Source organism: Corvus brachyrhynchos, unplaced genomic scaffold (genome assembly GCF_000691975.1).
Source record: "Corvus brachyrhynchos isolate BGI_N302 unplaced genomic scaffold, ASM69197v1 scaffold547, whole genome shotgun sequence".
Taxonomy (NCBI): domain Eukaryota; kingdom Metazoa; phylum Chordata; class Aves; order Passeriformes; family Corvidae; genus Corvus; species Corvus brachyrhynchos.
The window spans coordinates 921,582-936,095 of NW_008239104.1; the positions used below are offsets into that span (position 1 = coordinate 921,582).

Genomic DNA, 14,514 nt, shown 5'->3' on the forward strand with positions numbered 1-14,514 from the left:
AAGGTAAGAGGAATAAAAAAAATCATCATCTTAAAATAGGTGATCTAGAATTAATATATGAACTCCCAAAGCACTGCTTACAAAATGGCTAAGGCCAAATGGCTGCATTTGAGCCAGTTGTGTCCCAAAAGCCTCCTTTCAGCAGAACAGTGTAGTTTTCAGGAGAATCATTTGGATTTTAGCTAGTCAGTGATAGACTTTTCTTTCCAGAGAAGTTTACATGGACGTGATACATTATTTTTTTGTTTTTCTGGGCTACACTGAAAAATTATCTCCTTTCAGCCAAAAGAAAACAGGTCATTGAGACAGTGATGGTGGGAAAGAGATGCTGCCAAATCAAACTGTGATGCTGAGATCAGGGTAGTTATAAAGACATCTGTGCTGAAGTTCACCTTTTTCTAGGTCAAAGTGAGAAATCTCTCCCTATTATAATTAACTTTTTGTCTCCCAGGTTCTAGGGAGACTGTTTGCAACTTCTTGATTGGTTTTAGAGTGGGCTCAAGTGGTATTCAACCTGGTTCTCTATTCTTCCCTCCTCCCACTGGGAAAGATGCCAAAACTTCTCTCAAGTCAATTTCCTAATACAGATGCTGTCAGCTCCACAGATGCATGTTAGAAACCTGATTTTTTTTTCAATTGCAATATTTAAATGGATGAACCCAACCTTCTGCTATGTCAGATAAGTTTGCTATTTGAACAAATGTAGAGATGAAGCAGACTTTTAAAAATGGAAGGGCTTGACCACATCATTCCAGATTAGTGACTTCAGAATTTTCCAAGGCAGAGCCTCAAATCAGACCATAGAGTGTACAGAAATAATTTTGTTACTGAGAGAATCGGATGGTGCTTTTCTCCCAGAAGACAAAAATGGGACTTGTTGTATAGGGTGTTTTTGGAAGAGGCAAAAAATGCTTTTCTTCACCAAAATGGCAACATGGGGATTTTTATGTTTTTTACATCTATGTGTCTAAGAATATGAAGCAAGTTCTTTCTAGTTGTCAGTGACCATTTACTTGGGAAGGAAAACATTGTTGTTTCAATGCTGTGGCTGTAAGTAATAGCACAAGCAGATCCTGGCTTTGGTGTGCTGGTTCTCATGGTCAGCCAGAGGGCTGATTACTGCTATCTCTGCAGATCCTTTTCCAAAGAGACAGGCTTAGGGAGGTGGAACTGAACCTCCTTGTTTTGGAAAGCCTTGCAAACATCATGTGCCATAACCAGAGTCTTGGAGAAACTCTGCAGATGGTAACCTTTTCCTGTCACCAGGACCCTGCAGAGCAGAGACACTGTAACTCCTATTTCCTTTGGATGGAAAGGTGGGACATAAAAGATGTTTTGCAGCTATCAGTGCTTTTCGGTCATCACGGAGGGGTCACCAGAGGAATTGGCTCCAGACCCAGAGCCAGGAATGATCTTCCTCTACTGATCAGGGACAGAAGATCTCTTAAGACTTCTGCAAGCCTAACTGAACCCTTGTGATGGTGTTTTGACTACTGAAAGGTGTTTTGGAACCATTGTGGATTTTTTCCCCCAAAGGCCCAAGGATTTTGCTACTTCCTGTATCAAATGGGAAGGAGAGGTAGCAGTCCTGCCCTTTAAAAGGACATGAGCTATGCCTGTGTGACACTACATCCATGACTGAACATACCTGCACAGGGAACCTCATCCACTGACTCTCACCCCACATCACTGGAGGCCTTTGCACTGGGGATGTTACAGCACATGGATGATCTGTGACAGCCATCTGAGGATGTGGAAAAAAGTCACATTCCCCACTGTTTAGGGTTTCAAACAAAGATCAGTTTTCAGGTTTATGTACCCAGAGGCCCACTGAATTTTATGCAGTTCTTTCTTGCAAAAGTACCCTAAAGGCTTGTTAGAAGTAAGCTCAGATTGTTAAATTCCTGATAAACAGTATTCGGGACCTATCTATTTGGCCACCTTTGGAAGATACCTCAAGAAAGGCTAATACCTGAACTTTCTTGCTACTTTGACACTCCTCCAAATTGTCTTGCTTTCTTCTTGTGTTTGACCACTGAAGCAACATGGACTATTTGAGTAAATGAGTCCCAGATCTCCTGGTTTTCATCCACTTCTTGTTTGTAATGAGTCCTTCTTGCCTCTCTGGCTCCCTTCATTGCCTCTTGCGGAGTGACTCGTTCATCTTGCCCTCGTGCATATTGTCAGAGCACTCAGCTCTCAGAAATGCCTGAAACTTCTGCGTCTCAAAGATGTCCCATTTTCATCATAGAACAAAAGACCAGTTAAAGGTTTGTTCAGTGCTACCAGTAGTCGTAACAACAGATGCTATTTTGTCCTTGTCCACCATGTCTTTTGAGGAATTCCTGTTTTAATCGCTGCCCTAGAGGTGTTGAGTTAAGAGCACTGCCCCTAGCACTTAGAGGTGTCCAGGATTCCCCAGGACTGCTTATCACACCACTCTGGGTGCTTGGTTAAGGGCGCTGGTATGTTCCCACAGGACAGTTGATCAGTATACAATAGCTTACTCCCATAGCTCCAAAGGAGATAGTTTATTCCAAAAAAATGTTAAGCCTTCTACTGGAGTTGGTCTCTGCTGACAAGGAGAAACCTGCAGTATCCTTGGCTGAAATCCCAGAATTCAGAAGGCACTTCTGTGTGACAAATCAGCCTGAGTGCTTATGCCCTTTGAGAGATATTAGTCTGGATTAAGTGCCTCAGACTCATGTTGAGAGAATTTGCTTCTGGAATGGACATACATCTAAGAAGCACGTAACACACAATGGTTCAGGCTTACCAGCAACTAGTGGGTGTAGTAGACATGAATGGCAGGGACAAACAAAATTGTCAGAAATACCTACACTTTTTCAGTTGGGAGAGAGCTTCAACCAAAGCATACTTGAAGAAGTCCCTACTGCTTTGACTAATAAAAAATTTTTGTAGAACTTTCTGTGCTGGAGTGGGAAAGCACACACCAATAGACTGAAAGATGCAAAGAACAGCTCTTCCTTGCAGGAATCAGGTCTTAAAGTTTTGCTCCTCTTAATTAGGAGATCTTTCAAGGCAACATCATGAAGATATGATGCATCTCTTTCACTATATCTCTATAATTAATATGAGGTGATGAAAGTCAAATGCTTGGGAACATTGCCTGGTACTACAGAGTTCTCTAATACAGCCCCTACGTTTCTGATTTGGTTTCCTTGTTGTCAAACCAGTCTCTTGTCCTTTTACTTTCTTAGATTAAGTTATTCCCCAGAAGACCATTTCATAGAATCATAGAACCATTTTGTTTGGAATCATCTAGTTTGGAAAAGACCTCCAAGATCGTCAAGTGAACCTTTGACTGCACATCACCTTGTTGACTAGACCATAGCACTAAGTGCCACATCCATTTGTTTCTTGAACACTTACAGGAATGGTAACTCCACCGTCTCCTTGGGAAGTTTGTTCCAATGCTTGACCATCCTTCAGTGAAGAAGTTTCTCCTGATGTCCAACCTGAACCTCCCCTGGCACAGCTTGAGGCTGTGTCCTCTCATCCTGTCACTGGTTGCTTGGGAAAAAAGGGCAACCCCCACCTGGCTACAACCTCCTTTCAGGTAGTTGTAGAGAGTGATAGTGAGCCTCCTTTTCGGCAGAGCTGAGGATAACATAGGTTTGTTGCTCTAGCCTGCAGTTCTTGGAGGACATTTTTTTGAATGGTCATTTCCATAACTAGCCATGGTAGGAGTATATCCCTAAAGGAGCTTCTGGATTGATGTATGCCTTGCTAATCCTCACATAATACATGCCTTTGAACATATACATGTGTTTGGAATGTCTGCCTGAGCTTGCTCTCTCTGCTAATCATCTGGGTCCAGTGAGGTGCAGCAACTTGAGGTCCACCCACAGTGGGTTGGCAATATTAGCCATCATTATGCTTAAATGATAATTTTTTTTCTTAAATCAGATGCTGGTCTCAGGAGGTATTGCTACCACGACTTTCCAATGGCAGCCTTCATCTTCCCTGACACACCTTTCCTAGTCACCTGGACAGGAGTATATGTAGACTTCAAAGGATGAAGGGCTGCTCTGTAATCTGGCCTGTTCTCTGAAAACCATTGTCCTACTCTTGTGATGGACACCCTTTATTTTCTAGGTTGCCTCGTCCTTTTTAGCCTTTGCCTGTGAAAAGCAAAAAGGTGTTTATTAGTCAGACAGTGCTTGTAACTTGCATTGTTATCCCCAAGAGCTGTGTTGAATACATTGCCCTAGTAGTAACATTTTGAGCAGCATTTTGTTTCCAAAGTAAAGATAACATAATTCACCTAGTGTAGTTTTTATTTTTATTTTTAAATTACTACTATTATGTTAATCTGCAGAGGGAAAAAAAAAAAAGAGGTAGAATCTGTGTTTCATATGCTAAGCTAAGGGGTGAGCCAGAGTGATCTGTAGTATTCTAATTATTTTCATCAACATATGACCTCATGAAGGTATTGGGCATTTTTCAGGAGAACCCAGCAGGCAAATGTTTCCTGTTTTAGCACTCAAATACATGGAGTTAAAAACAGGTGAAGTTGGAAGACACAGAACACTCTTGAAGTCTTCTCTTTTGAGACAGTCATCGAAACTTGGGCTTTATTGAAAATCTGTGTCCTGTGCTGATGAAGTAGGTGAACTGAAGCTTTGCTATCATATGTCTATATTTTGGTATATTTCTAGGTTTCTCCCTAATTATGGCCCCCTGTAATGAGAGAGGTATGTTTTGACAAGGAGTGTTCAAAAATTGCTGAAATGTAACTTAGCTGGTCAGTCCAGCATTCATGCATGATTTTTACTGCTTTTTAAGGGATGAAGAAGAGAAAAAAAAATCTCACTCGGATGGTACAGATGAAAAGGATAATGGGAGCCAGACAAAGGCTGTCAGTCGAATTGGCAACTCAAATAACCCGTTCCTGGACATCCCTCATGACCCCAATGCTGCTGTATATAAAACTGGATTTCTGGCTCGGAAAATCCATGCAGATATGGATGGAAAGAAAAGTGAGTAATATTTAAATCCTAATGTGTTATTTTCTTGTTATGTCTTCACAATGCCACTTACCAATGAGCCCATGTGTTTCTCAAGGCGAATAGTGCTGCTTCATTAGGGGAAATAGCAGCAATAACAGGCAGCACAGCAACTGGATTATCACACTCTCACTGTTAGGCCAGAATTTACAATGCGCAGTCCCATTTGCAGCAGCTCTAATGTATAAGAAATAATGTGATACAGCAAAGCAATGTGAATTTTTTTGTGCTAAAAGAAAATTAATATAGTGGTTTGCAGAATAGAAAACAATTTCAAGTGAATTACAGTAGCTGTTCTGCAGTAATTTGATAATTCTCCTTTCCTTTCCAACACCAGATTGTTCCAAATCTCCCCTCCCCTCTGGGTCTGTCTTTAAAGAAAGGCTGTTCTCTACCTCTGTTTGGAAGATGCTGTAACTGTTCCCTTCCCTGCTTTCCCAGCCTTGGGTCACATATCCAATGAAGGGCAGCAGCTTTTGGCACCAGCCTGCTTTTTACTATGCAGTTTCACCCTGCCCCTTTCTTGTAATAATGCTGCTGTGTCTTTTACTTACTTCAATTATCTCCTTCCTTTATTTTCCTACTTCTGTTTGTAATGCACTAATTATCAAGGGCCTCTGATGCACCTGTGTGTGTGTTTTGTTGTTTGGATACCTTCATTTGTTGTCTACAGATCTTGGAAAAAGCTGAGGTTAGTCAGAGCATCTGCTTTTTTCCCAGTCAATGTTGATGATTGCCTACTCATGGTTCTCATTGTTGGGCTAAATCTCAAAGACAAAAGTCTGGCTTCATGATGGGTTTCCAGTGACAGCCAGTCTCTCCTAGCTGGGCTAAGCTCTCTGCTGTTCACATGTTTTGCTAGTCTATTTTAGAAGGTACAATTGGAGGTCAGTATTTTCAAGATGGAAGCTGACAGCTGGGCAACTGGATCCAGACAGAGGTGTCAAAATCAAGCTGACCTAATTCTTTGTGATGTCTGAGTACTCTAAATAGATTCGTCTTTATTAAACATCTTCTTATTAGCCTTTATAAGTAATTGTATCTAGCTGCCTTTATTAAATTATTTCTTTAATTATAAATACCAGAATTGCTCATTGTTCAGCACACTGGACACTGGAATTTTGGGGATAACTCTTTTATGAGTAATATAATTCGGGCCATGTTTTCAGAAGTTCCTGTACAATTTAAAGGTCTGCCTTACTGTCATGCAGTTCTCAAAAAAGTTGCATTCTGGCTTTCTAGGCGCAAATAAAACAAAACTTTTTTTTTCTTTTTTTAAGCTAGTTAGACGGTCTCTTTTCATATTTCATTTCTTAATGGAGTTTTTGCAGGGCAAAGATTAGCTTGTGCAGGATTTCTAATGAAGTGATGTGCTAGAATGCTCATCTGTTACTTTCTCTGGAACCTAGTTCTGAGGGTTGAAGTCCTTAGGCACTTAGGGGAGAAGGGTGTAATGCCTGGCAGCTGAACTGAACAAATGCCAATTAGAAATAAGGCGTGTTATGCGAGATGATTAACCTCTGGGACAAGGGACTTGTAACCCCTTCGTCTTCACTTTCTGTGTTCAGATCAGAGTGGGATGCCTGAGTGTCACGCTTTAGTTGGGCACGGGTTATTAATTCCAGTATGGAGTCAGTGATACACGTATATGGGTGCTGGTCAGCCGTGTATGCTTGGTGGGGAGCGAGTTCAGATGCAGGCTTCCAGTCTCTGGCACTGTCACCATACAGCCTGTGCCTAGTTCTCTCCCTCTGTCGCACCTGAATTTCAGACTGGATCCTTCAGCCTTCATGCTGAATTTACTTTTTTCCCCCCCCCACTGCTTGTCTCTAGGAATTTATGGGCTAGATATGTTGTCATATGTTGTCTCTGTTACGTTCTTCAATCTCTAACTGACTTTAGCTTTCTTGTGGGATTGGGTATTTTTCACATGATTTTGTTTGGCACCCTTCTCCTTTCTCAGTGCTAGCTTGGGTGTGCACTAGCAGTAAAGGGGAAGGATGCTTTGGAGAGACACTGCTTTCTGAGTAGTATCCCACTGGTCCTGAGCAGTGCCTGCCAGCCTGCTTTGGCATGTAAAAAGACTGTTTCTTTCTGAAAACTGCCATGGTGCAGAGCTCAGACGTAGTTGTGTAGGGGCAGTGTCTCCCTATCTGCAAAAGCACAAAGGCTGGATCTCTGTGGCCTGCTTTCTGCATTGCTGCTGCTCAGTTCTGATCCAGTTCAGGGCTGTCATTAGGGTTGTTGTATTACTCTCTCTCACAGCAGGTGTGTGCAGGCACTGTGCTAAGTTGCATTGTCCTTTGAAAAAGATAGTACGAAGGAGGTTTAACACAGGACTAATGTAGCTCTCCTGTAGCCTAGACAAAGTATAAAAATGGATCTGAGTTAAATGGGTTTTCATTTGTTTTCTTTCCAGCTCCCCGGGGAAAACGAGGCTGGAAAACCTTTTATGCCGTGCTGAAGGGAACAGTCCTGTACTTACAGAAGGTAGGGGAAATCACTATCTTTTGAAAACTAATTAAAGAGGGATAAAGCAGCATGCATCCTCTACACTCTCACAGCCCACCTCCAGGCTCCTTTCCTTCTGATGCACAGCATGACTGATCTCCCTACCCCCCACCCTATTAACACACACATTCAGGCATGAATCCTTTCATTGACAGCCTCTCCCTTTTCAAATTTTCAAGTTCAGTTCCACTGTCCCCATCTATGTGCACCCTGTAAGTTCCAGTGTGTACCATTGCTGTCTCACATGGCTGAAAAAGATAGCCAGCTTCACCAGCAAAGACAGTGTCACCTCTCTGTGTCGTGCTCACATTCCTCTAGGCTGCTTTTAACTTTGCATTTCGTACGTATGACTTCCCCTTCTGTAAGGTTGTCCTCTTTTCCCACCTTTTCATAGTATACTTTTCTGCAGTGCCTGCAAGACCAGCTGCAAAACAGTTGAACAACAGCTTGGCCTAGGTAGGAATCTGCAGCTTCTGTTCCTTTGCAAAACTGAAGGATAAAAGAATACTTTCCTTCCAAAAAGCCGGAAAAGACTGGTTTCTAACAAAATGTGCTTCCTGACAGCAAGATGTCTAAAAAAAAAATGTCACATGAAACCCTTCAAGCCTTTTGTTGCAAGCTTAAATATATTATAGTACATTTTTAACTATACTGTTAGAACATAAAATGCAACATATGAGTGAGAACTGTCAAAATCAAATAAATGGCAGCAGCTAAGTAGGTTGTTAAGGCTTTTTGCCCTCCAGTATAGTTGAAATATTCATGGAATAGATGCTGCTTGTCCAGACTGCCCTGTATTGCAGAAGTATGCTTCTTTGAAAGCTCTTTTACATTTCCACTCTGTTTTGTAACTGTCAGGAGTGAAAGTACATACTGCTGTTTCCTCCTCCCCTGCTGTGGCTTTCTGAAGTTGTTGGTTTCATTGGAGCCAACCTGAATGGTCTCTTGAGAAGAAAGAGTGATTTGGATCAAATTGTTACCAGCATGAGGTTTACAAGGTGAATGCTCAGGGTGCAGTACCTTTTTGAGGGGGCTGAAATCCTGAAACAGACAAAACAATCTGCAGTCAGGATAGAAGATTTGGGCTGAAAGTTGGATGTGATATGCTCAGAGCCATTGCAAGAGCCTAGAACCAAGTCTGCTGAATCCCAAGTCCTTTTGCTGGGAGGAAGTTCAAGTTTTACTAAAATGCCTTCATAGCAGGCTTGTTCTTGTCCTTTTCTGACTGAAGTGGATTCATCTGCTTCAGTTTCTGAAGTAAGTCATCTTTAATGTTCATCTGAAAAGACTGCATGGTTCTCTGAGAAATACAAAGGCTTGTTTGTACTACAATAATTAATTTCTTACTTGATATTAAAGGGAAAGAACTGAGGATACTGTCTATTTTAGCACTTAAATTAAATATTTTTATGAGTATTGCTGGCATATTAGTTTAAAAAGCTTTCTGTTTAATAAAATGTAGAGATGCTGATGTAGCATGCAAATTTTCCACAGAATGCTGCCCGCCCCCTTCCTACCCTCCATGCTTTCAGGAGCCGGGAGTAATTTCACGTATGACTGAATCTTAGCAGAATGAAATGCATTGTTGGAGTTCTTGTTCTTACTTGTTTGTCATTTCTGTATTTTGCACTTGTTGGAGCACTTGAGTTCAGTGATTACAGGGCGGTACTCTGCAAAACTGCATTCTCCCATTTGCTTTGAAGCCGCCTTACTGTAGAACACTGACAAGCAAGGCTTTTGCTTTAGTGCTACGAGAGGTTGACAAAAGGGTGTGATGGGAAGTAACTCATTCCAAGAGCGACGGGACAGCTGTGAGCCTTCCCAGGGTGTCTCTGGCCCCTGCTCAGCCACATGCTGCAGCTGTGAAAAAGCCTGTGATTTCTCTTCAGGTTCAGAAGATCCACCAGGGCTTTCCTTCAGCACTCAAATAAACTTTACTCTGTTAGGGATGTAGTATCATAGCAGGTGAAGGTGCCAGAGTTAAAAAGTACATAGTTGGGCCAAGTAGTTATTGTAACTGTTGCTGAGCTGCTGTTTCCTTCTGTCATATACTAGGGACTGAAATTATCCTAATTTCAGGAAGTACTGAAGCATTTTAGAACAGCTCGATTTCTTTACAGAAATGCGTGGTTCTGGCAATAGTCTTGGTCAAAGGATTGCCTTGTCTCAGCTCACCTTCTCTCCTGATTACAGAGTGCTGTAGGGCAGGGTGCATTCACATGCACACACATTTTTCCTCTTTCTCTCATTTTCTATATATCTGTGGAGATGACATCTGTGATGGTGGTTTCATTGCACTGAGTGCTATTCACGCAGGATAGAGCAAAATCTCACTGTACAGGTACTGTCTACACACAAACACATGTAAAAACCTCTGCAATATTGCTTTCTGTGTTCATCTGTAACTCAGCTATTCCCTCAAGACACTGCTGTAATATAAATATTAATTGTTCGTAGCAGCTGTGATTCCCCCGGTGGGCAGTGTCATCCCAATTCTGCTGTCACTCTGCATTCCTGTTCTCCTTGTTTTGCTGTCAAAGTCCATGTATGAGAGTGTTTTGTAAATGGTGGTCACTTGAGATTTACTGAAGACTTTTTCTGGGTAGTCTTGTCTCCCTGCCCACATTTTTTTTTCCATTGGAATTATTCCAGTGCTAATTCCTGTACTGCATATTGTTTTGTTCTTAAATGAGCGATTTAAGAGAGATGGTTTCTGAATTAGTGAGCACAGAGAGCACCAGAGGGGCTCAGTGGTAACTTTCACAATTAACCAACTAAACATGCCTGCACAGTATTATATAAAATAAGAAGTTTGACATGTTTGGGATGTTGGCTGTGTCTCTGGGCATCCTCAGGCCAAGGTTAATTTCCTGCCCTCTGTTCATAGCAAGAGGAAATTGCGAAGTAGGAGCTTGACAGAATGTCTGTTCACTAGACTGACAATGGGATGTGATGTGCATACACAAGACAAGCTTATAAGGAGAGGACATAAGGCTGACCTCGCTTCCTTGCTAGAAATTGCTTCTGGGCAAGCGGTGCAGGACATGAACCTTCATGTTTTGTTTAGACTCTTCTGTGAGGTTCTGAACGTCTTTGCTCTTTGATGTGGCACTTTATAATCGTCCAGGCTTTGGGTATTTTTGTATAAATTTTCTCAAATTTCCCCTACTAAAAATTAAAAAAAAAAAAAAAATAGAGAAAGGCAAGACTGGTGTAAAGTGTTTGGTGATGAGACTTTCTGAGAGTTTTGCAGCCGTCACATGCATCTGAGTGGAGATATCCATCCATGGTACATTGACTGATAAGAAAAGACAAATATCATTCTCTGGTTTACCAAAAACGTATTTGGAAATGTGCTGACTCTGGGTCAGCAGGATGCGGGAAGGTCATTCTCCAGGAGTTTGAGAAAGATGAACTCAGCATGCCATTACATTGTGTGCAGTACTCCTATCAGCGTTTAGTTGACAGACAGGTCACAGTTCCTTTCTGGCTCCATATATATTTCTTGCCACTGTCTAGGTCTAACTTTAGAGAACTGCCTTCCGTTTCAGCTCAGCCTGCACGCTGACACCAGCACATCATAGCACATGCTGTCCTTGATGGCTTAGGCGAAAATGGATGTTCCTACTCCCCTAGCATTCCCTACCAGTCAAAAAGAGTTGAAGGCCTTGGAGAAGGAATTTTGGCAGCACATTCACATCCTTACAGCTTTCTCTGAGGCTGGCAAACTACGTGGAGACATTTCCGGTATGCTGATCAGTGCCTTTGGAGAAGCTGGCAGAGCCCCAGCTGTCAAGGTAGATTGCAGCCAACTGATCTGGTGGGATTAGCAAGGATTACCATGAATGCTTTCTGTTGGAAGGAAGGGGTTCTCAGCCAGGACTGCTTCTGGGACTGCCCAAATGTGGACTTTTTCTGAAACGGGTTTAGACACCAGAGCAGGTTGTGGACATTGGATGCAACTGACAGAGGAAGCTAGGAAGCAACAAGCTGGGTGATAGCTGACACTGTCTCTAGGCGCTAATACGAGGAAAGATAGAATATCATGTTTCTGAGGCCTGAGGTTTTTGTTCACTTCTGGCTGTGAGTTTTTCCCAGTCTTCATGGACAATGGAGCCTGTCATGTCCCCCAAAACTATCACCAAATTGATCAGCTTGTGAACCCTTAAAGGAAGGGGCTTGACCTGAGGCCTTGCCTCCTCCATCTTCAAGATGGGGTGTGCCAGACTTCCTTGAAAAAGGTTTAAAGGATGCCCTAAGTGGGCATAGGCAAAATCGTTCAAGATAGACAGATGCCTCCAAATCTTCCTGAGTCTCGAATTATGAGAGAGGAAGGACATTTGGCTTCACTCACTGTCAGCCCTTGAAAACCCCTTATGCTGCAGATCTTTAGGTTGAAGGCTGCCCTTTGGTCACCTGTGCAGTTATGCTCTTTCTGCTGGGCCTGCCAGACCTGTGGTGGGTTGTGCCCTTGCCTGGCTCCAGGTGGAGGTGGTGGTGTGGCAGGACTGCTGGGTAGCTGCTGGTGATTCCCCCATCCACTGAAAATAAACCTGGAGAGCCCCAGCCCAGCCTGGCTGAGAACTCAGATACCTTTGGCAGTGGTGTAGATTCCTCTGGCTGCAATGCTGTTTGGTGTGCTGCCAGAGAAGTTCTGTAAAAGTATTCATGCACATTAACCAGCTCTTCTCTCGGGCGGGTGCCTCCCTGGATGTTGAAGCTAGTGCTATCCCACACACGCTCTGCATGCTGCACTGTGTTTCCTGCTAAACCTCATCTCATAAATTGTGTTCAAGTGCAGGATCAATAGTTATCATGCCTGCAGGGAGTTACTTCACTGCTTTGCAGCCATCACAGTAGGTACATGTTCCAGGTGAGACTGATTTCTGTGATACACTAAGGGGGAGATGGAGTCAATTACAGACTGCTTTGGCCTGCCCTTCAGAAACAAAAGGATGCAGCCTTGCTGGCAAATCACTTTTCCTTCAAAAAGCTCCTGGCTTTTCCAAGCCATTTATAGTCATGCGGGCTCTGAATGGAACTTATGGCTACATTATGCCCTTGTCCAGCTTCTGTCACTCATGAGATTAAAGACTGCTTCCAGGCTGATGCTTGCAACACAAGGGAAGTTTGACTCCCTGTTTTTGTCATCTGGTGTTGGGAGTGGTACTGTTATTGTGTCAGAAACCCAGACAGAGCTGTGCTTGCCATTTGTAGACCCTCATCAGAGAGATTTAAGGGAGTTTGCTGTAATTTGCTTTGTGGACACTGGTAAGGAGGCTTCTACAGTGTCTGAGGGCTTGCCTAGGAAAACATACAAAGGTAGCTGGTTGAGAAAAGTTAAAATCAGGCAGCAGAGGCTGAGAACCCAAGTAGCTGAGCAGTGGAGGCTGATTATGACAGATTCTTGAAATGAAGACAAATAATCCACAGCTGTTGTCATAGTCAAATACTTCCTTCTTACATCTCTTCCTGTCAAGCAGGTAGTGGAACTACTTCTCTGCCCTGGAAAGACGTCAAAACAGAGAAAGAAAGAGAAAGGGAAACATGTTAAAGGTAGTGGAAACTGCAGGTTCACAAGTTAGGTTGCACTCAGTTCATATACTTTATTACTATTTCTGAACTGTGGAACAAGGTTTTTCCCTAGGCTAAGGAAAACGGAGTATCACATGCAGAAATAAAATGCCGTTTTCCCCCTGCTATCTTCTGCAGGATGAATACAAGCCAGAAAAGGCTTTGTCAGAGGAAGATCTGAAGAATGCGGTTAGTGTGCACCATGCACTGGCATCCAAGGCAACAGACTATGAGAAGAAACCCAATGTCCTCAAGCTTAAAACAGCAGATTGGAGAGTCCTGCTTTTCCAAGCCCAGTAAGTGCTCTCCTCATGCCACTCATTGAGGAAAGAAAGCAGTGCTGAAGGAGGGGTGAATTCCTGCCTGGACAAGTTAAAGCAGAGGCTTAAAAGGTTCAATCTGTTTATTTGATCAGAAATAAGATTAAGTAGTGATGTGATTAGAGTGCACAAGTAGTGCATGAGAAAGAAACATCAGTTTTTAAGAGGCTTTTTAATCTAGCTGAGAGAGGCATAACAAGATGCAGCAGCTAGAAGCTGAAGCTCCAGAAAATTCAATTTGGAAACAAGGCACAAACTTACAACAGTCAGGGTGATTAATCAGTGAAGCAAATGACCAAAGACAGTCTTGGATTGCCTGTCTCCTGATGTCATCAGGTCCTAGCCGGATGTCTTTTAGAAGATATGCTGTGGTTAGAAACAAAGTTACTACTTAATACAAGAATGATTTGATTAAGTTTTTCATGCTGTGATATCCAGACAAAACAGATGACCTGCCTTTTGCTTCTGAGCTCTTCTCTACTGAGATCCATATGAAACCTCCTAGAGATCTGTGATATCCAGCACAACTGAGACCTTAGGACATATGTCTGAATCAGGGCATTGGTTGGCTCTGCCACCTGTGTTATTGGTATTGGATTAGGAGAAGATGTCTGCTAGGGTGAGGTGTGGATCTAACCACAAGCCAGCCTGTGACTGAGTTACTTAGCATTAACTGCTTGCAAACATAGGCAGGAATATGGAGCAGACTTTAAGACTTGTCCAGTTTTGGTTATTCTCACTTCTAAAATGCTGTAGAAGGGGAGGAAAGAAGTAGAAGAGGCTGAGCCAACAAGTACTTAATACGTGTTTCTTCCCCAGGAGCCAAGAAGAAATGCAGACCTGGATCAACAAGATTAACTGTGTGGCTGCTGTCTTCTCTGCACCACCATTTCCAGCAGCAATTGGCTCTCAGAAGAAGTTCAGTCGCCCACTCCTGCCAGCCACCACGACAAAGCTATCTCAGGTGAGACATTTTTATATAGAGGGTAGGTGATGATGATTTCTCTTTCTGGCTGGAGACTGGGTGGTGGTCCTTGTCACTGTTTTATAGCTGTTGCCACTAGCAGTCCTAGGAGGAG

At 42.8% G+C, this 14,514-nt stretch overlaps 1 protein-coding gene across 4 annotated transcripts in view; it reads left to right on the forward strand.

Annotated features, from left to right (window-relative positions):
• The window catches only part of PSD3 (pleckstrin and Sec7 domain containing 3), a 131,843-nt gene that overhangs the window by 98,349 nt on the left and 18,980 nt on the right, over positions 1 to 14,514 (forward strand). For all 4 annotated transcript variants that reach the window (XM_017739348.1, XM_008637687.2, XM_017739350.1 and 1 more), the window contains 4 exons: positions 4,810 to 5,003; positions 7,450 to 7,520; positions 13,254 to 13,411; positions 14,255 to 14,399. In XM_017739348.1, the coding sequence (XP_017594837.1) occupies positions 4,810 to 5,003; positions 7,450 to 7,520; positions 13,254 to 13,411; positions 14,255 to 14,399 (568 nt within the window). The remainder of the gene's footprint in view (positions 1 to 4,809; positions 5,004 to 7,449; positions 7,521 to 13,253; positions 13,412 to 14,254; positions 14,400 to 14,514) is intronic.